Source organism: Ixodes scapularis, unplaced genomic scaffold (genome assembly GCF_016920785.2).
Source record: "Ixodes scapularis isolate PalLabHiFi unplaced genomic scaffold, ASM1692078v2 PGA_scaffold5__190_contigs__length_132052651, whole genome shotgun sequence".
NCBI lineage: Eukaryota > Metazoa > Arthropoda > Arachnida > Ixodida > Ixodidae > Ixodes > Ixodes scapularis.
Genome location: NW_024609880.1, coordinates 4,632,384 through 4,655,413, shown reverse-complemented (window position 1 = coordinate 4,655,413; position 23,030 = coordinate 4,632,384). Strand labels below are relative to the sequence as shown.

General features: G+C 47.9%; 1 protein-coding gene across 1 annotated transcript in view; it reads left to right on the top strand.

Moving 5' to 3' along the window:
• LOC120849961 (sodium/nucleoside cotransporter 2-like) overlaps positions 1 to 23,030 on the top strand; it is a 109,563-nt gene that overhangs the window by 67,388 nt on the left and 19,145 nt on the right. Inside the window, exons 3-4 of the mRNA XM_040222292.1 lie at positions 5,937 to 6,062; positions 22,696 to 22,823. Of these exons, the coding sequence (XP_040078226.1) occupies positions 5,937 to 6,062; positions 22,696 to 22,823 (254 nt within the window). The remainder of the gene's footprint in view (positions 1 to 5,936; positions 6,063 to 22,695; positions 22,824 to 23,030) is intronic.

Below are 23,030 nucleotides of genomic sequence, written 5' to 3'. Positions count from 1 at the left end.
GACGTCATTTTCCCCGCTACTTTTAGCGGAAAAACTGCATTTGTGTTGAGGTCATGTGACATCAATTTCCGCGCTAAATTTATTGGGAAACTTAACCCGCTAAATTTAGTGGGGAAATTTCCCCCTAAATGGGAGGGAGCAGAAGAGGAGGAGGGGAGGGAAAGGAGGGGCATACCCTCCCATCTTCCTCTTCGAGAGCTGTACTGTATTTTCTCATTACAGAGAATTGTAAGCGTCTCATATTTCATCTCATGTTTTTTCAACTTTTATATTGCAGGTGCGCTTGCAGCACAAATCTGGGTTGTGCTGATCCTCTACGCACAAGTTAGGAACTCCTGAGTGGCAAGAGTGGGAGTTTGGTCTGACAGCTCAAGGGACACCATTGTTCAGTATTGAATTTTTAATTATCTTCTTTTGAGCAAAGTTAAGCTTTGCTGCATGCAGTTCTTCTAAAAATAAATACCTGCAACCAAATTTACCAGGTCACGACATTTTGCCTCTGCTCTTAGTGCTCCTGGTGAGCCTCGGATGGGAGCTTACTGGGGTGCAAACATCATAATTGTTTGAAACCACTCACTGATGTAGAGACTTATTGAGATCCAGCATTCCAATGAAACGCTGGATATCCACAAGTCTTTCTTGAACAATGCAAGCGGGAAAGGAACCATACAATCATATTGTATTGGGGGACATTCTACAGAGTGTTTTTTTGTATATTTTACAGATTTTTTTAAAAAAAGCCGTAAAAGCTACATTTACGCAGTCTGTACACGTGAATTATATGGCCAGGGCGGCATAGTATAAAAGGCTAATTTGTAATGATCAGTCGGCTTATTACAGAGATGTGCAAGACTTCTTTCAGAAAACTAGATGGAGGTTCATTCTCGCGTGGTTTTATCCCGCGAATCTGAATATCCCGTTCGTTTTCCACAAAGATATAACTAAACGTGAGAAAACACAAAAAAACATCCTACCAATAGTGACATCGTAAGAAGACCTTTCAGCCGCCAAGTGTATGTCGCTTAAGGGCCGCGCGTCCAGTCGCAAGTTTTCTAGGTATATTCTCCCGCATTGGCACCAGTCGTGACACATTTTTCTGCCCCTTTAAAAAATAGCATGTGCGTGCATAGCTTTCATAGGCACTGAAGATGCGTGAACAAAGATTTTGAAAGCTGCTCTTGTGACGTCCCTCTCTAGGGAAGTGCTTTCAAAGCGCTTTAAAAATGACTCTATGCAGCCTCGATTAATTAAATTAGCAAATAATTTTGATATTTGAGATTCTGGAGGTCATATGAAGAAGATTTAAAAGTGTTTTCTCAAATACAAAACCGCTTCAGCCTCTCTCTAAGTATAGTATGTTCCTGAAATTTTTAATGAGTGAAAATAGACCCATGGTTCCAATTAGAAACTTGCTAAGCATCATCAAAACACACTAAATCAACTTTCTTTGTGAAGATATAAAACAAGAGCAGCATTTTATGGTGTTCTAAAAAAATGGTCAATTTGGACGCGTTTCCAGACTTTGGTTTCTTACCAGAGCGCATCTTTGCACCTGCGGTCCTGCTGCCCGGTGGCCGCAGCGCGAAGCCGCCCCCTCGCCTCCCTCGTAGGATGGAGGGAAGCAAGGTGTACGTGTATTGCGCGTCTAAGCCCCTGGGGAACAGGACCGTGGGCGCAAAGATGAGCTCTGATAAGAAACTGAAACCTAGAAACTCGTCCAAATAAAGCATTTTTACAGAGCGCATAAAATGCTACCCCTGCATTATATCCTTCTAAAAAGAGTTGATTTTGTGGTTTTCAGTGACTCAGCAAGTTTCTAATAGAAACCATATTTTCATTTTCACTAATTAAAAAGTTAATTAACAAATTGCATTTAATTATCTGACTGATCGTTACGACTAGGTCCCTATACTATGTACGCCTGGCCGTATAACTCGCCTGCACACATCGCATTAATTTAGCTTTCACGACCTTTCTAGACATATATGTAAAGCTTAGAACTAAATTGCCCTGTACAACAGTGAAAAGGCGAAACTACCACGTTGGAGCCATATGGCTCCACCATGCCCGTATCGCCTTTTCGGTGGTATAGGATGTCCCATATTACGTTATGGATGTATGGTTCCGTCCGCCTACATGGTTCCGCCATAATCCACTACGCCGGTATAGAATGTCCCATAATACGACACGCTTGTATGGTTCCGCCTACCTGTATCGTTCCGCCTTAATCCAATCTACTGGACCTGCCTTTTCGCTTGTATAGGATGTCCCATATTACGGTTACGCTTGTATGAGCCTTTTCCAACATCTTTCCATCATCGAAATTTTCCAACAGGGCATTGCCTTTAAAGCTTGATGCAATAACAAAATCAGTCCCATCTTTGAAAACTGCAAAGCAACAAAACTATTTAAACATAGCGAATAAACCACACGTCACAACAAACATTTTTCCCTAAAATGAAAATAATGGGAGGAAGATTCCTACGAGTGTTCCTCAAGTAATCGGTGCCACCGAAACAATGATTGACACCGCTCTTCCCCCCACGCAAGGCATCAATAATCGTTCCAGCCAAGGAGAAGCTACTACAAAAGGGAAACTAAGGGTTGGACACTCTTCTCGGAAAGTGGCCACTTTTTGATTGAGCATATATTTTAATAGTCGCTTTTACGTAGGCAAATATAAGTGAGTAACATGTGTGAATTTTTACGGAAGCGCAGTGCCGCAAGAGAAAGGCGCAACTCGTCGAAAGCAAGTTTCGACGGTCTTGCGGCATGATCAAAGCTTCCTTGGCATGCCGAAGCGCCGAGTCTCTGTGTCTTCGCACGCTAGGATACTGATCAAGAATTGGTGCCGCGAAAATGTTTTGAAGGTGTGTCGTGCATAGATGTCTTTGCATCTTTTATCGGCTAAAGAGTTCTGGAGCATCCAGGTGTTCAGGCGAGTTGCTATCAATAAAGGGGGGAAAGCAATCTGTACAGTTGCTTTTATGCACTATTAACCATGGCTGTGTTCCAAATCTACTCTAATAGATCACATAGCAGCACAAATAGAGCAACGCTGTAGAGCAAGGAGGGTTTTCGAAGGCAAAAGTACAAGACGGCGAAAATGAAGATCTTTGAAGCGCGGTCCATATGGTCGTGTGCAGTCTGTTGACCAATCACAATTAGGCGAGCCGTGCTCAAACGTCAAGTGAAATTAAGTAGGTTGATAATGAGACACCGCTGATCACTGACGAGGAGCTGTTGTGCGCGGTATTCTCTGAACCGTCTAACAACAAAAAAAAGAAGTACTTTCCCCCCCTCTTCTGTCACCACTTACTTACAAATACAGTCGTCAGAGCAAAGTAAACCGCTGCTCCAGAGGCACATACGGCTACAGGCACATTGCACTCGCAAAACACATTCACACGGTGTCAATTCTTGACCGGCATTCAAGCGTGCGAAGGCATAGAGACGCAGCGCTTCGGGGTGCAAAGGAAGCTTTGAACATGCCGCGAGACCGGCGAAACTTGCTTTCGACGAGTTGTGCCTTCTTTCTGCTGCACTGCGCTTCCGTAAAAATTGTCACGTGTTTTCATCGGCAAGTCTCACGTCTTACATCGAGTTTTAAAGAACTTCTTCGGTGAATGACGACGAACGAGTAGAAACCGTGTCTTCAGCACGCTGTCGCCAGCCTCCGCAACGCTCCAAAAACGCGCTTTCTCAACATGCAAGATTGCCGTCCGGTGCCCGCACTCGGGCTGCAGCGATCAAGCGGGGGTACGCGATCCAGCAATTGTCCTAAACATCAGTGTATAAACTAGAGAAAACACGACATGCTCTTAAATTCAGTACGCGACAGCGCTCATTATGATTATTCAACGAGCGCGCTTCAGTCTTTCATGTTAAAATCTGATTTCTCCGGTTCTTACCGCGGCCGAAAGCGAAAGGGTGACGGCGCCCGAAAGCAAAAAAGGTACGAACAGAAGGAGTTCGGGAGAGCCCACTCAGCCCAGAGCAAACCAAACACTCATGGCGATGAGTCCTGCGCCTGCACACGTCCATCGAGTCGAGTCTGATGCGAGGATAGGTTTCCCTCGCGCAACTGAGTCGGGAAGCTAAAGCAAAAAATATGGCGCGTTTTCTGACTCAGCCCGCGCTATTCCGTTCAGTTACGCGTCTTTGATTCCTTCTGCACTTCGGTTATCTCGCAAGGCCCATGCGAAAATGAGCTAGCTTACCTTCTTAGTCCGGTTGAATGGCGAAAGATGATCGCGGCAACGACGAAGAGTGCTGCCGCCCTCCCCGCCCGTGGTGGTTCACGCGTGAGCGAGCGTACGGACCGGGAAGTAAACATCACGTGATGGACGGCGCTCCTCGATCGGTTGTCGTCGTCCGCGAGCTGAGTGCGCCGGCCTTTGGGTGGGTCTCCCTCCGCCGTTTAAAAGAGATTTTAGCATTGGCACGAATGGCAAGTAGCATGAGACATCTGCCAACAAGAAAACTATCTCTAGAGCAAACGTGGCGTGTGTTATGTGTTTTTACTTGAAAGAAAAGCGAACACAGACCTGAACTAAGAAATATGTGAAGCCGTACATTTACGGACTCGTGCCGTCATGTCGCCTCTACGGCGTTTTGTCTGTGCGCGCCTCTCACGGTGCTTTCCAGTTTTGAAAAAGGCTGTTAACTTACGGTTGTTTTTTTTTTACAGTGTAGCAGAGGATGCTGCTCATCCTGGCTGAGGGGACCTACTAGTGATGACGTTTAGAGAAGGAAACGCACAGGCCTTGTGTTCTAGGTGGTATTGTTTCAGCCCCCCTTCCCCCTTCCCCTCTGCACCCCGAGTCAAGGGCATCAAAACCACCTTAGCCTCTTCCCCCCTTCACCGAATAAGAATTCCTGGATACGCCACTGGGCAGCCTAGGGATCCAATGGGTTGGACCAAGCAGCCCTGCTGCCAAATCGTCCATAATCATTTCCACCGTACGAAAACTAAGTGAACTTGGCCACGCGATAAAGGCCGTCTCAGCGTATGCGCGAGAGCTTTTTGGGTTTTGGCGCAGGGGCGATAAGGGCCACGAAAAGACTACATGTTGTTGAACCAGTGAATAGTGTCATTCTCTGAGACCGGTAGCAGCAAGGGAATTCAAACAAGGGTGCCCCAATCTGTTTTGTTTGAAGTTATGTCATTTTTTGTACTACCTAATGCCGAGAACTCGCGCTCTCCGAACAAATACAAAAGAAAAATAGCCGGTAAGAAAATGCCGTCGTAAAACAGTCAATGCTGAGAGGCCGGCCGGGAGATGCTCTTTCAAGCAATGCTGAACAAACAATTATCAAGAAGCGTCGCGAACAAAGTGGTCAGTTGTTTTTACCTCTAATGAATGCGTGCAGAAAAGCATTCTACACCAGTCAGTTTGACTACGATGCCACTGCCGCAAAGTACTCTAATTTTTCCTGTATGGGCGAAAACCCCGCCGCTCCTCTGGGCGTGAATCTACTGTCACGTACCTTTTGCGGACCATAGTTATGGCGGTGACACGCTTGCGCCGAAGGTGTGGTTAGATCGATATGGTCGACGTTTATTAACTGAAAACGTGCCGATGAAGACGGTCAATTCTATACTAATTACTTAACGTCACGTTTCTCCGTGCGTAATGTCCGAGTGTCCAAAAAAAACAATATTTGAATAAAATGAATAGTTTAATGATAATAATTGAGGTCATTTTATCTCTTAGGTGCGCGCGGGCGTTTCTATATTATTTTAGAGCAAGAACATTCATTTTAAGGAAAGTAAACGTCGGACAGGTCGAGAAAGCAACCTGAAGTGTCAATACCACTTTAATGCGTAGTCTGTCCTTTGCCCTTCGGTTACTACAGCAACTAAACGTGGTCCCAGTGCCCTACTTGCTTGTATCTTGCCCAAAGACACCGTCGCCTGTCGCTTTCTCTTGCAGTCGGAAGCACCTCTGATCATCCGGCCTTTCCTGGCGGCCATCACAAACTCTGAGCTGCACGTGGTCATGACGGGGGGCTTCTCAACGATCGCCGGAAGCGTCATGACGGCCTACATCAGTTTGGGGGTCCGTACAGCTAAACTGGCAGCACTAGCCGAGTCCGAGTCACTGCCACTTTAAGAAATGGAGGGCGCGGCTTCCCATGTTTACGTTTCTCTCTCCGTGATTGGTCTTTGGCACTCTTATCGGCTCATGCCGCAATCTCATTAGGTCCGGAGCAATAATAAGATAAGCGGCATTCGTCACGCCCTTTGTTTCTTGCGCGATGGGTGACTAAAGTGGCTACAAAAGCACTGGCAGTAGTGATGCAAAACTATCGGTAAATCGACTATCGTTACTATCGATAGTTTTTTTCCAAAACTATCGATAGTGTCGCACAACAATTGATTGTCGACTATTGATAGTACTATCGATAGTTCTTCGTTAGTCGACCATTGATAGTAATATCAATACTTTTTCGATAGTCGACTATCGATAGTAATATTGATTGTTTTTCGATAGTCGACTATCGATAGTACAATCGATAGTTTAACATAGTTTTTCGATAGTCGACTATCAATAGTATTATCGATAATTTTTCGATAGTCGATTATCGATAGTTCTGCGACATTATCGATAGTTTTATTGCTATTGGTAGTCAGATTTCTGGCGACTATCGACACTCGATAGTACTATCGATAGTTTGGCATTACTAGAGCGAACACAGTCGCCGCACCGCCGCTCGCCTCCCTTCCTCCTCTCTTCGTCCAAACTCCCGTTGCTCCAGTCTTCGGCATCACTGAAAGTGAACCAAAGTTGGGATGGAAAGTGCTTGGGCTAGTTGGGTATCCCATTTGAAAAAAAAATAAAGCGAGAAACAGGGAAGAGGGAGCGACGCAAACTACTATACTTAGTTTCACCTTCAGTCTGAGCGCAGTGGATGCTACGCGCCGTCCCAGCCAATCCAGCGCCGGGGAGTATCGCGTAATCTCGAGCTCCGCGTGTCGCTCCGCCCAACCACAAGGTCACGTGATACTCTCCCGGCGCTAGATTGGCTGGGATGGCTCGTAGCGTCCGCTGCGCTCGGACTGAAGGTGAAACGAAGTATAGTGTCGCAAATCTCTCGTTAGTAAACCGTGGACAGTACTATCGAGATGTTTACGGTAGACGACTATCGATAGTACTTTCGATAGTTTTTTGATGGTCGACTATCGATAGTACTTTCGAGTTTTCGATAGTCGACTATCGATAGTACTATCGATAGTTTTCTTACTATCGATAGTCCGATTTCTGGCGACTATTGATACTATCGATAGTACTATCGACAGTTTTGCACCACTAACTGGCAGTCTTAAGAAACGCAAGACATGGCTCTTTATGTCCGAATTACTTGCTTCTTTGTGTGTCATCCTTATCGGCTATTGCCGAAGCCCTATAGGCCGCGGAGCGATAATAAGGTGCTCGTGAATCGTAAAACCTTGCGTCACCTAAGCTGTCACTTGCTGTAAAGTCACACGAAAGCTATGAAAGTCACGTTACCGAACGCGGCCACCCCCACACCCCCACTAGTGGTCAGCCTGAAGCACGCGACCTTCGATTATATTCCGCAGCTCGTAACTGCTGTAATATATCCATATATATATATTTTTTTTCTTTTGGACAGGGGGGGGGGGGGGGGGTTGTGATTAACAGTCGTTGGTTAGGGGAACCCAGTTAGAGCCAACAAGCGTATTTCGACGAAATGACAGTGAGAGCACAGGCGAGCTAGTCTAGCATTGCCATGTCTTTGAATTAGCCGAGACTGGGGCGAAAACACTATAAAACATCAAAAAATGGAAGAGAAAGGCAAAGTGATAGGAAGACAACGTCTCGATTGCACCATTAAAAGGTTTATTCAGTTCTCTCCCCTATATACCCCACACCCAAGGTTGCCAGCCACCGCATACACAGCCTCCGCTTCCCAAGGACACAAAAAATGCAAACACGCACAAAAAAAAATCTAGGCGACACACTTACCTTCCACAGGGTCGAGAAAAATAATACACAAAAAAAAAACAAAAAAAAAACGCGCACACAAAACGTTTAGCCGTTCCGCTCTTGTGAAGAAGGAAGACCAGCGGAGCTGTACTCGGGATACACTGCTGCAGCGCGCACACGCCCGTTTCCCGCTTCTTCTTGTCCGAATCACTGCCGATCGTGGATCGAATTACTGCGAACCAGAGTCGGTCCCAGACGGCGGACGTGACGCCAAACGGGTTCTCCACGAACTCCCTCCGGAACCTCGCCGTCGCACCCGGGAACTGTTCAGCCGGCGTGGCGTTCTGTTGTCGCCGGGCCTCGCGCTTGCGCTTGGCCTCCGCGGCACGATCGTCGTCCGTGGCGTTTGCCAGCCGGCGCCCTTTACATCGCTAATTCTGTTCTCGGCGGGCAGCGATGTGCTCTTCTTTGGCAAGGGAACCTGAAGCGCTAGACGCAGTGGAAATCGAGGTGACAGCGGCTTTGCGGCGGTTGCGAACCCATTCGCGCTGCTGCGTACGGCTCCGCTCCTTCCGCAGCCAGTGCTCTTTCCCCGAAAAGGCGCGCGGCCGACCTATCTTGAGTTCAAACCGAAACTGATAAGAGTGTAGGGAACAGCGCGAAAAACAGACGAGGACGAAGAAACACACGGGACGAGCGCTGCGCTCGTCACGTGTGTTTCTTCTGCGTCCTCGTCTGTTTTTGCGCTGTTTCCTGCGATGAATTCCCACCAACGCGCCCAACTATCCGGTCTTCTATGATAGCTGGAAAGGTTGCCGCCATCTACGAGTGAAGGCGACAACCAGACTAACTGTGAGCTTGCCGCCGTCACTTATAGGTGGCGGCAGCTGTCCAGGTAGGTTTGTGTCGACATGCGTTTGATATCGGACACGATCCTGAGGAACCTAGACTCTTAACAGCTCCGATGTAAAAAAGACATATTTCTAGGCGACACACCTACCTCCCAAACGTGAGACGAAAAGGGGGTCTTGAACAAAGGGACACACACCAGATCAACTTGCTGCTACCTAAGCCGGATTCAGACTGAAGAAAGCGGTCCCCACTACCTCTTGACCTTGTCAACCCGTTTGACACATAACAACAACCAAAACCTAAATTCGCAGGAAGGCCTTGGATCCGTCATTAAGCTGCAGTGACCTTTTTATTCGGAATGTCTCTCTTACTACTGATGTCGTTATTTTAGAACCGGTGCGAGCGAGCAAGCGTCTCTATGTCACACCTTTTATTTAAGCTTTCTTCTCTGAAGAAGTTGGAGAGAAGAGAAAACAAAGCGGCTGCTTCTCTTTGAGAAACTATAAATTAATTGAGCGATCTCACCAGTCAGTTTGACTAGGCCGCCGCTGCCGCAATGCATCGAGGGATCTTTGTTCTTTCTGCATGTGGGACGACTTCGCTGGAGCTCTGCGCGTAGGAGCACAAGGCAGCACGAGCTTCTCGTGCACTGCCGCCTGCCTCTTGTGAACCAATGTTACAATAAAACAACTTGGTTCGAGAACTGTCATAGGAGTTGCTTTAAAAAAGCGGCTCGGATCCGTACAGGAGAATCGTTCTAGACGCGATCGAAACGCCACCATTTTTCCCGCCGTGGTAACTCCGAGAACTGCACGACTGCACGTCCTGGATCAGTTGAGTCGCGCAAGGGTCGGTAGCGCTAAAGGTGACACCATCTCGCAGTTCCATATGGCAGCAGCTATATAAAGGCAATGTCATGCTTTCAGTCACAGCTAAAGGTTGGCGCTGTAATCGTATCTAATCCGTTCTTGGTGGACGCGAGCGGTGCGAATTTCAAGGGCGAGTTTCCCAACTGAGTCTGGGAACTAAAGTTATGGAAGCGTCACGCATGCGCCAAACGCTTGGTCATATCATGTTTATTGACATATTCACGGTCATCAATCTCTCTTGTGACAGGGCGAGTCGCTTTCTCTTGTTGATTGAAAGCGTGTCTACACCACCCCATAAAATATAAAACAATAGATGGGAAGAATACTTGGGACACTGACATCGCCTACTGGTGACAAACGTCTGCCAGCGAGGGTCGGAGACAAGACCGCACGGGGACGCGCGGAGCGCCGAACTCTCACTGGAATGATTAATGGGTAGATGGAAAGCTAGTTGCCTATGTCTGCAATACACACTCATTGAACAAGCTCGAGCACGACCGCCGAATGCCGGACGCTGGCGTTAGGCATTCGATCGCAGAGATAAAACTATACGGGGCGCTTTATTAGGCTTGTAGTCCCTGCAGCCCGCTGTTTAAGGGGTATTCACACGAGGGAAAAATCCCGGGGATTTCTCCCCGGCATGCGCATGCCACGACGAAAACGTCAGGCTTTGCGATGTGCAAAAGCCTCGCGCTTTCATCTCGTGATGCGCGCGTGTGCCAGTGAAATTTCCGGGATTTCTCCCTCGTGTGAATACCCCTTTACTAACACAGCATAACAAAGGAATTGAACTTCGCCTAGCACGATCTGGGCACGAGCGTTTCCCTCTGACCAGTGCGTTGGTCGCAGGAGAAGCGGACTTCGAATCGCCATCTTCGATTTCTGGGATCAAAAACAAACAATAAAATTCGGTTTATTGTCCAGACAGCTGATCTCAACTCGCAGGTCGTCATCAGAGCATGCAAAACGCCTCTCGGAACAGGCACTGTGATAAAAGACGTCCTGGTAACAGAATTTAACTCAATATAAAGAACTTTAAAACCTCAATGTTGTGGATTGCCGGACATAAAGAGATTAAGGGAAATGAAATCATTAACGGTGCAGCCAGGGAGCTTCATTGTTCAAACCTCTGCTACAGTGGCCTGACGACTTCCCACCCTTCGCCAGGAAAAAGTACCGGAGAAAAGGAGAACCCCAGGCCTGGCATCTATGACCCAATAAGAGCCACCTACGTCGCCAAGAATGCGATCAAGAAAAGGCTTGCACAGAACAAGAAAGAAGCAGAGTACGGAATGCCATCAGGATTCAAAAGGTATGAAACGGTTCGTCTAAGAGGCTTCAAGCAGGATCAGCGATCACTCCGTCAGCCGTCAAGAGCTGGGAAGACAAGAAGAAAGGTCGCAAAAATTCAGATTTTGCTCCGGAGCGGTACCAGTGCAAATAGTGTAAGAGGCACACTCCTGCCGACATCCAACACCTCATGTGGGAGTGCGAACACCATGATGGGGCAAGACACGCAACATTGGAACAACTCAGACCGCAAGACCGACCACCCACGCTTCAAGATTGGCTCAACCTGGTCGGGGAGACTGCGAGAAGAAAAATCATCCTGGGCATTGTCTTCACCTACCTAGAGAAGGCTGGCCTGGGAGACGACATATGATTGGATTATACCCAGGTAGCCCTACATCCCCTGCCTCCTCTGGCTGTACCTTAGCGGAACTGCCAGTTGTACCTTTGCCCAATAAGCGTCTCCCCTACATACTTACACAGCTGATGTGTACCGCTTGAGGCGTGACTGTTCGATCTCCTCGCCAACGACTTTGTGCTTGCCCACTAAACTAATAATTTCAAGAAAAGTTGGTGCACTGACATCCCAACACGCTCTCGTCTTCTCCTCTTCCACGGTTTCTACGTCGTGGTGTTTGGGACGCTTCGATGATGTGCATAACAAAAAAGCACCTGGCGCGTGAGCAGCAAGCGCGGGACGAAGGCATCGGGGGCGAGGCGCGTGGACTGGACAGTTCAGCCTTGGCGGTATACGCCGCCGAACGCCGAAACATCGCCTCAATAAATGCTGCGCTGATGATTTAAGCCCCTTTCTCCGGACAAGCGGTGAGCAATGGGCATCCCCAAGTTCCATCGGCTTGTTGCAACGACAAGGAGCGACGGCAACTGTGCCCGCTCTGTGCTGTTATCGAAGTTCACAGGACAACCCATGGGGCGGGCAGGCTCTATCGGGCCAGGAAGTCCGCCACTACTGCCAGGTCCTTCATCCTTCGCCTGGCGGTAATCGAAGAGATGAACTTCGAGAGGGCCCTGGCAGTGGTTAGCCGCACTTAGCGCAGAGACCCCCCTCCCCTCCCAAACGCGGAGGAGATCGCCATTTAGATTAAGGACGAGAGTGAAGACCCCCGGAGCCGCCGTCCATACCCCGACCTGGCGTGCGAGAACCTGCGACCGGAGAGGGAGGGGGGGGGGGTGATTGTGGGCAGGGCGTGACGGAATGCGCGAACATAGCCTCCTCCACGCCGCTCGCGAGCCGCATGCGGCTCTTTGCTAGTCCAAGTGAGGCACGCGGATCCCTCATAACAACCCCCCCCCCTCCACACGCCACTTTCCTTCTTTCTTTTCTAGGGAAAGAAAGATATCCTTTCCTTCTTTCCCTAGGAGATAAGAAAAAGATTTCAGAATAAAAAAACAGCTTACGCTTTGGCAGCATTGTGCCCCCTAGGTGCAGTCGAACCGCTTTTCACTCGTATGTTTCCACAGATCCTGATCCTTTCACTGTTCGTAAGAGTTTACTGGACCTTAGGGGGAAATCCACCAAGGACAGGGATTGTCAAACCATGCATGCACTTTGGCTTGGGGTCGAGGAAATGTCCTGTCTCCCGGCATTTGTCACTCACCGGTGATACTTGCCCCCTTTAGATAATGGATCTTGCCTCCATATTGTTTCTTGCTGAAGGCCGCGAAAGCCCGGGTTGACCTCATTCCTAGTTCCCATTAGTCACAAATGTTATGTTCAAGTTCTCAAAGGACGGAGAACCATTCTCATTGTTATTTTTACCGGCTTACAGTTGTGACCCGCAAGCTGCTTTATTATACTTTTTTTTTTTTTTGGGGGGGGGGGGGGGGGGGATTGCCTAGCCAGCGGTTAGTGAAGGCGCGTCTGGAACGCTTGCATGGAAGGCGAAAAGGTTAGTTGTACATGGTCATGCTTCGATTGGAAAAGCAGGCATGTGTATACGGAAGATAAAAAGTGCTAAATAACTGTCAGCATTCCATGCGAGGAGGTCATGATTTCTTCAGCTGCCTCCACGGTATTCTAAGTGCTCTGTCGAGGCAATAAGTTGGTTGTTGCCTACGTGTATCCACCCTGCCAGAAGCAAGGTATCCCCACGTCAAGCTCGCGGGCTAGAAACTCCTATTCATATTTGGATCAACATATTGCTGCGAGGCGCTGTTCTCAACAATGAAAGCGGTGAAGTCAGAACAGCGCGCGACCCGGACGACCATCTGAATGAGCTGCTTCGGAGCGCAACGACGTCGTTCGAGTCGAACTTCAAGGCGCTTGTTTTACGAATGCGGAAGCCCAACACAGGCACATGATGAGGAACCGCTGCATTAGTGTAATTCACTGTGCCCGCAGCCGAGATGAATGAAATAAACCAACCTGTCACGCCCCCTTTTTGCTGCGGCTCTTCACTGCACTGTTTCTTTTTATGGGTGATTGCATATGTTTCTTAGGGGTGGGGGGCAAACTTTTGTCCAAAGCCTAAACAAAAAATGCTCTCGCCGCCACCCCCCCCCTCCCCCCCCCCCCCCCCCGCGGCTCTTAGAAGTTTAGTTGCGGCTCTTAAGCCGGGTCAGCCTGGCCACCCCTGCTCTATAGTCACAAAGAATGGCAGTTCGGCGACAGAGCCATAGAGTGCCCGCCGACCGGTCGTCGCAGATTTGGAGCGCTGGGATCTGATAGCACAGAAGATCAAAAAGCCATTTCTCAGGGAACCTTGACATCACCGCACAGCTTTTGTAGCGGCGAGGACCCGAAACGCACTATCGGGTCCTCGCGTCTCACTGCAGTCTTGCCGGAACGCAGCGCCTCACCGAGCGGCGAGACACAGGGCATTTCGGCGTCTCGCCGCTTCTTTTCGCCGTCGCGCCGCAGCTGGGCTCCAGTAACGCGACTTCCTTTTATCCGTTGTCTGCCGCTTCACTTTTCCGTGGTGATCGTTTTCTCGTGGTGATCTGCCAGGCTTTGTCAGTATATAGAGGGCTATGGCGTGACCCACGGCGCGTGCGCACGGCGCTCGGATCATGCTCGCGGCTCGGGCCGCGAGGCGTCGAGGATGTCGAGGGCCAAGACAAAGAAGAAAGGTGTGATTATTGGACGCTCTAGCCTCGTTGGCCCTTCTTTCGGGTGAACAGTACGAGCCGAACCCTACATAATTTGGTGCGGAACACAGGAACATCGGCTGAATAAAACTTTGAGGGATGACCTGACCCCTTTCTCCGGACAAGCAGTGAGCAAGAATACCCCAGCAAAAGGACTCAGGTTGTCGCAACGGAAAGCGAACGCATATATAACCGCTTAGGCAGGGTAAAAGATGTTTTATATGGAATATCAAGCAATATTCGCGTTTAGTGAACTTAATCTTGAAGACAATCCTCGGAAACGGAGCAGTTTATATTGAAGGAGTAGGTCGCCTAGTTTAGAGAGCCTTCATGTGCGTTTTGCTTAGGGTGATGAGCCCTGGCTATCTTGTTCCGAGCACTCATATTTTTTTATGTTCTGAAGCGCATGAAAGAGCGTGTCCCTGCAGGCGCTCGTGGCGATGACTGTGCTACTGCGACATTTTGTTTTCAGCGATTTATTTGTATTTTCCCTTCCAGCGCGTGGTGTCGGCATTGGTTTACACTGGCTGGAAGGGGAGGTGTCAAAATCGGCAAGCGAGAGGAGCACCCGGTCAGGATGCAGCGGTGGCGCAGCTGTCTACACTGAGATGTAGGGAGACTCTAGTGAGGATGGGTACAACTCGAAACCTGGAGAGCATTTGCAATTTAATGGCGGCGCCTGAGAGAGAGGATTCGGGAGAGGATATGCGCCAATGTTGCCGGCACGAGAGCAGACGCCCGCTCTGTTGCAACTCTGTTGCTCCATGCGCCTTTCCTCCTCTCACCTCCCATTGCAAGCAACGAACGCCCTGGCGCAGCCTCTCTCGCTTCCTTCTCTCTCCGAGAATTGCAAACGTCAAGAAAAGAAAGCAGGGTTGCCAGACAAGCAGCAACGTCCAAGAAGGCGAAATTTACCATGTTTCGCGTTAAAAAATACTTAACCTATCGCTACAAAACTGGTGGCGATGGAAAAGTAATCATTTATACATTGTGTAAATTATTCAAGCACCTTAATGGGCTCTTGTGACCTGAGTTAGGAAATAAAACGACCCTTTGCCCCATAGACTCGCAGCAAAATTTAGCAATTAAATGGCGTCCATGTCTCGTGATCCCCGATATAGCAGTTGCACCCACCCTCACTTGAGCCTCCCTACTGAGATGCGTCGTAGCTCGCATGATCTGCGATTCGGGTGCTTTCTTGCTCCAATAGTATGTATCGCGTGCGATCTGCGCTCCTTAAAATGCTTTTGATAACTGAACCATGATTTTGGACATGTGGCTAACGTATCGCAAAAATAAACCTGGCGACGGTCTTGTCACAGACATGTACGTACGGCGTTACTAGTAACGTGTTCCTATCTGCTTACGTCTTTCAGTTACGAGCAATGTATTTAGTTACTATTTTTTAGAAAAGGAACGTGTTATATACTTCGGGGTTCGGGTATAACATAATACATTACTAAAAACAAGCGGCCGGAATGGCAAGCGCCATCGATCCACGCAGTTCCAGAGTGGGCTCCCTCTGAAGAGTTTCTGAGCCTTCCTCGGCGCAGTCGTAGTAGAGCGGGTCGGTGGCGCCATCTAGTGAGGGCGCACACAGCACTCCTCCCCTTAATGAACCTACCTTCTCATTGAAGGTTACTTATGTGAATCTTGAGGGCTTGCGGACAGTTCGCGTGGGTCGTCTCATACCGGGCGTCCTTGCTGTCTCCACTGTCCTTACTTCGCTCGTTGCATTGCCTCGGTCCTACTCAGGTGGCAGTCGTTCCCCAGGACTTGATGACGAAGTGGTCAAGTGTGGCTTTACTTTGTCGTTGTGGCGGCGCACTTACCCTTGCCGAGTTTATACAGTCACAATGGATATTCTGCTGGTGGTGTCAACCTGACCCAACTACCATCGAGGTCCCTTGGCGAAATTGCGAACTGCTACCTTGTTCCCTTTCTTGAGGCGTAGTCCCTTTTCCTTTACTTCTTGCTTGGCCCGTTGCCTAGATTCTGTCGGCCACTGCTCCAGGATTCCCTCTTCACCCCTTTTCGGAATACAGAGGTCCAGTCTTGCTTTCATTAGATAAGCCAGCATCTGTTTTGCTGGAGGCGTTCCGCTCGGACGGGGTGCTCGGCGATACATGAGCAACCATTGAGCAGGTCTTATCTTGAGGTCTCTTCCCTCTGTTTTCTTGAGTCCATCCTTGACCGTGGGAACAGCTCGTTCTGCTAAGCATTAGATGCTGGATGAAAAGCGGCAGTTCGGAGATCCTTGATCTCATTTCCTTGAACGAAGTCTTGGAAGGGCTGACCAATGAATGGAGTTCCATTGTCTGTTACAATGCAAATTGGTAGTGCGAACCTTGCAAAAATGTCAAGTAGGTGTTCTACGGTTAGCTTGGATGTGGCACTTGCCACAATGATGACTTCGAGCCATTTAGACTTCGCATCTACCAACACCAGTAGCATCCTCCCCTCGAATAGTCCTGCGTAGTCGAGATGCAGACGCCCCTAGCATTCCTTTGGTTCGGGCCAAGGTACAGGTTCAGTGCTTTTTGTCCCATTGGGGAGTTCTGAAGCCACTGTGAACATTGTCGTGAACAGCGCTCAACTTTTGCGTCCATGTTCGGCCATCACACAAAAGATCTCGCCGTACCTTTCGTGACCACCATTCCCTGGTGAGTTTCATGCAGCAGGTCTAAGATGTATTGGCGAGCAGGGGTTGGCATAACCACTTGGTTTCCCCAGTACAGGGGAACCTGATGCACGTTTAACTCATCACGTCTGTTCCACAATGGTTGTAGTGACTTGTCCGGAGGCTTTTGTGGCCATCCTTCCTCCACCCACTGTAGCACTAGGCTTAAGTCATTGTCGCTGTCTGTTAATTGTTGTAGTTGCTTGACTGAAATCTCCACCTTTTTTGAGCTCGAAATTGAGTTGACCAGTTCCTGAGGCTCCGGAGGATCTGTATGTGCTGTCTTCAAGGGCAGCCTGCTCATGGCATCGGCATTTCCATTGAGACGTCCTGGTCGGTGCTCGATGCTGTACCAGTAGGCTCAAAGAGTGTAGGCTCCAAGAGGATGCGCGAAGCTGTCATGACTGGAATCGCCTTGTCTTCTTGTCTTCCCGAGATATCCCCACGAGTGGCTTGTGGTCAGTGAAGAGCACAATACTTCGACGCAGTAGGTAGTCTCTGAACCGTGAGACACCAAAATAATGGCCAGTGCTTCATTTTCCAACTGTGAGTAATTCCGCTTTGTCGGTGTCAGAGTCCGGGATGCGAATGCGAGTGGCGACTCCATGCCATCCTTCTGATGCGAGAGCATAGGACCCACACCATATGGTGAGACGTCGCATGCCAGAACAAGCTCTTTCGGTGGGTCGTAGCGGGTCACGACCCTTGCCTTCATGATGGCGTTCTTGCTTTCGACGAAGGATTTTCGTTCAGTGTCTGTCCATTGCCAGCAGGTGTTCTTGTGCAGTAGGGCATACAAGGATGCAAGCGCTGTGGACAGATTCGAAATGAACTCGCCGTAGTACGAAAGAAGTCCAATATAGGATCTCCGTTTACTGACGTCCCTGGGTTCAGGTGCTTCAATGATAGCTTCTGCGTTTTTCTTTGAAGGCTTCAGCCCCTTTGCGTTTATCTCATGGCCCAGATAGCGGAGTGATTCTTTGAAGAACTCGCATTTCTCTCGCTTGAGCTTTAGTCCAGAGTCTTTGACTTTTTGAAGAACTTTTCTTAGTGTTGTCTAGATGTTCTGCATCGGTCTTTCCAGTCACCAGATCATCATCTAGGTCGACAGGTGTTCGCGGAATTCCCTGCAGAGTCTGTTCCATTCCACTTTGGAACAGTGCCGGAGCCGAGGAGACGCCTAATGCTAAACGGTTGTAAGAAAAGTGTCCTCGGTGGGTGTTGATGACCAGGAGCTTGCTGGTTTCTTTATCAACGAGTACTTGCTTGTATGCTTCACGGAAGTCTAGTTTTGAAAACTTGACCCCTCCTTGCAGAGAAGCAAAGATGTCTTCCACTTTGGGCAGTGGGTACTGGGTTGTCATCACTGCAGGGTTCACACCTAAATTGGCAGTCCCCGCAAATCCTGACACTTTTGCCATCAGCTTTTAGCACTGGTACGATGGGGGATGCCCAGTCAGAGTGGTCTATGGCCGTGATGATGCCTTCTTCAAGTCGTTAAAGTTCCAGTTCTACCTTGTCCCACAGTGCATATGGCACTGAGCGGGCTATGTATAGGGTTCGGATTTTTCGGTTTTTATTTTTTCAAAATTCGGCGTACTTTTTTCGGTGTTTATTTTAAAATTCAATTTTCGGTTTTTATCGGCGTAAATTTATGCCCACAAAAGTTTATCGTTTTTTTTGGTGAATATACAATAAACACCGACGGACACCGTATCAGATTATCTTCGTAGCTCTGATATTCTTTGTAGCTCTGATACTCAAAGAATAACGTCACAGATACACTTAAAAAGAAATAAACACTTCATTTGGCAAATGTGTGCAAGTGTAAAAGAAACAAGAAAAAGAAAACAAGTACAAACAAATCAGATATGAAGCCTATATGCCCAAAATCAATGAACATCACTTTCTGCCATATCAGGATATGCAGAAGGTGATGTTACACACACAGATGTACTTTCTCAGGTTCTCCTTGTTGATGCGCACTCTTTCTTTCCTGTTAATATGACCCTGAGCTTCGAGAATGCCCTCTCAACGCTAACACTGGACACTAGCAGGCTCAGGAGATGAAGAGCTGCCTGAGCCAAAATCGGCCAATCAACCAATTGTGACTGTCAAAAGAGACACCGTGCGACGTTTTGAAGCACAACACAACATGCAGAGCTCGCATCCAGTCAGTATTCCTTACACGCTCGCACATGGCGAAGTCATGGCGCATTTCGGACTTCACGTTTCGATCAATGATGCGCACATTAAACCAAAACGTCGTGATGGCAACCGTGTATCCCATACATTCGGACACGTTTCGATAGACGCGGCGATGAGCTGTACTTGTGCAATTGACCAAATGTTGGGAGCGATTGAGGGACTGTTGGCACTCGCGCGTTTTATGGAACGTTTACTTTGAACCATGTTTTAGGCGTGTGTTAGCAACGCTTTGCCCCTCCCCCCCCCCCCCTCCCTCTACCCTACAAATGATTTGATTTGCGCTTTCCCCTAGTAACTGCTAAAACATTATATTCAACCCATCTCAATCCACATCTTTCCCTCCCTTTCCCCTTTGGCTATTCGAGTCTTTTCCCTGCCTGGAGAATAACATTTCGCATAGCCATTAAACCCCCTTTCCCGTTTTATACACCACATTCCCCCCCCCCCCCCCTTCCTGGTACTTCGCTCTGTATGTTCTGGTTCGCAGAATGCTCGTCCTCGCCTCAAACAACGATGAGCTTCCCCTAGAATTGTCATAAATGCTTTCTTTGGCAATAACTGTTTTGCTTAATTTATAGCTTTCCAGAGCCGTCTTTGTCTCCATTCCGTCTAGCCAACGATCTCTTTCTGCGGCCTTAACTTTCTTCTTAACTGAGACCTGCTCTTCCGTATTTTCACTATAGCCTAAAAACCTTCCTCTTAATTTCCTAGTGCGCTGCCTCCACTTTGTGTCTATACTCCTCATGTATAAAGAGCTGCAAACCTTTCGTGCCCATTGGTCCTCATTCATTTGCCTCAACCGATCCTCAAATTCTATCTTGCTCACCGCTTCCCTGCTTTCAAACGACGCCCATCTCATGTCTCCTTGTACTCCCTGGTTTGGCGTTTCGCAATGTGCCTCCAAAGCCAGCCTACCTACTCCGCGCTGTTTTACTTCCAGTCTTCCATGCACTTCGGATCTTATGCGTAGCACTGCGTTTCCAAAAGTCAAGCCAGGCACTATGACCCCTTTCCAAATCTCTCTCACCACCTCATACTTGTTGTAATTCCAAAGTGCTCTATTTTTCATTACAGCTGGATTTCTGTTGCCCTTACCTATTATATACTTTTCATGCTCACTGAAATATTCTGCACCATCACATATTCATACTCCTAGAGACTTGTATTTACTAGCTCTCTTAACTGTAATATTTTGTATCTTCAGCCTCTCAACTTCATCACTGTTAAAAATTATGACGGCTGATTTTTCACCACTGAATTCTAAACCTAATTCCTCTCCTTCCTTACCACAGATGCTCATTAATTCTTGCAACTCTGTCCTGTTGTTAGCCATTAGTACGATATCATCCGCGTGCATGAATCCCGGCAGGGATTGCTGAATTTTTGGGCCTAGGTTACTGTATGAAAGGTTGAATCCAAGCCCACTCTTCTCTAGTCTATCCTCCAATCCTCTCAGACACAACATAAACAGCAAAGACGATAACGGGCAACCCTGCCTAGGGCCTCGTCTTACCTCTATCTTCCCCATCGCCTTTCTTTCCCATGTTATAATTACCTTATTATCTTTGTAAATGTTCCTTAATAGGGCTGTTAGTCCTTCATCTAGGTTTAAGCTCTCCACTACGTCCCAAAGGTTCCTTTGGTTCGCATTGTCATAGGCACCTTTGATATCCAGAAATGCCAGCCAGATCTGTCTGTTTTGTTTTTGCGCTATTTTTATAGACCGTGTTAAAGAAATTATATTGTCCTCCAATCTTCTTTGTTTCCGAAACCCGTTCTGTAACTCGCCCAGTATGCCCTCGCAATCTACCCATTCCTCCAGTCTGTTCTTTATAATCTGCATTACCAACCTGTAAATAACTGGTGTCACGGTAATGGGACGATAATTCCTAATGTTAGACTTATCTCCCTTTCCCTTATATACCATACTCATCCTACTAAGCCTCCATTCATCTAGAATATTTCCTTTTGTTATCATAGTGCTCACTACTTCCCTTAGTTTTGCCTTAGATATAGGACCCGAATTCTTCACCAGCTTGATTGGAATCCCATCTGTGCCTGTCGACGTGCCTTTTCCGCCTTTCTCTTTGTCCGAAATCCGCAAATGTCTGAAATCCATTCTCTTTTTATGAAATCCGCAATGTCACAAGCTGGACTGCTACTTCCTTCGGTTCTCCTACCTTCCATATGTACCCGTTCCCGTAATTTCCCCTCCTATATATCGTATCGCATCCTCTCCCTCTAATTGATCTCCCTGATGCGAGAGTATGAACCTCTGACTAGCTTGCGTCGTTTCACCGAGTGAGTTCAAGTGCTCCCAAACGCCACCTAGCAATGTGCGCGCCACCTATCGTCGTCATGATACACTAGCGCGCCGCCGCAAACACAGCAAGCTGCGCGATTCTGACACCTCCCTCTAGCCTCCGTAATCGGGCACTACAAACATTGGCATCACCATAAACAGGAAAACAGTGAGTCGCCCTAGCCTGTATACCAGGCTTATAATTAATTCATTCATTCATTTGTTTATTTTCTGTGCTCATGAACAGCTTGACGCCTTCATAATTATGCACAACAAAATGTTCTCAAGTTAGTTACAAAAGTCTTAAAAGCTACAAAATTTTGGTTAAAAACATCAATATCTGCTCCACTGAGGGTATTGTTGAAATGTTGAATACGGGTCATGGGACTGGTTGGGATGATGTGATGATCATGGAGATAATGTATTGAATTGAATGACACCGTTGTATACCCCCCTTACAGTAATATTTCTTACTTGAACTCAAATCAAAGTCGGTTACCTACTGCCACACGAGGCGTATGGTTTATTATTTTATTGTGTGTTTTGTCGAATTTTGCTTTAATTATTAATTTAATTTCGTCGAGTGTCCTAATTATTTTGTGTTTCGGGGCGAGCGTCTACTCAAGCAGAGACCACGCAAGTTCTAGTCGAATGCTGACGCTCATACTCAAACTTTGCCCAAGCTGCTCTTGGACTACTGGAGGTGATGGAAATAGTCACACACAACCCTTTTGTTATCTGTACTCGTTTAGCCCTCTAAAAACCCGTGCTAAACAAGTCGGGCCCACCGCGATAGGTTACTGACTTCCTTCTTAAGGTTTCGTTTCAAGATATATCTATGTGCATCTTAGATTAGCTTTGTGTTACTTTATCAAGACGTACACGTTTGAAACCTCAAAGGCGTCGTTTCCTCCTCCGACAACGAAATCTTGAAAGTACTGCTTTGCGCAGCGCAACAATAATGTGCAATTCTTTTTTATGTGACAACGAGTATAGAAGGTGTTAACATGGGCTAGCCGTGTAGTGCATTTCGTGTTAAAAAAAAAAAAAAAACAGCAACGTCGTTGTTAGTGACCAACACAAGAGCGGTGATAAAATAACTCTCGCTGAACGGCAACGATTGCTTATAGTAACCTAGAGCTTAAGAAACGCAAGGCGTCACTAATTATGTTTACTTTTTTTAGATTCTTAGGCCGTGAATACCTTTACTGGGAGAGAGCGAGGAAGTGGAGGCAATGAGAGGCTACGCAGACGTCAGATCGTCGATCTCTGATTGTAAGAATGAGTGAGACGTAGAGGTTAGCTCACTTTGTCTCCACCTACCGTCTCCTGCTAATCGTGGGAAACAAGAGCGTCGTCTGCTTCTCAAGCAGTGTCTCGCATATAAGATATTCGCCTTGAAAACAACAAGAACATCGACCAAATGTGTTGCAGATCGATGCGGGACACCTCCTGACCGCCTCCCTCATGAGCGCTCCGGCAGCCTTGGCCTTCTCCAAGCTGCTCTTCCCAGAGGTGGAGGAGAGCAAAACGAGCGTGTACAACATCCAGATGCCTGAAAGGCAAGCCTTTGCTATGCGTCGTACAAAGAACCAATTGTAGCGCTGTGTACTTTTCAATGCGGTCTGAAACTGAGGGAAGCGGGGAGGAGGCGGTGGTTATAGCGCGCAGGAACATCGGAATGCCGAACTCTTATGCGAAGGACCGCAGGTGGACGCAAAGGGTCGCTGCCTTTTTCCCCTATTTACTGCTGGAACGCCGAACTCGGC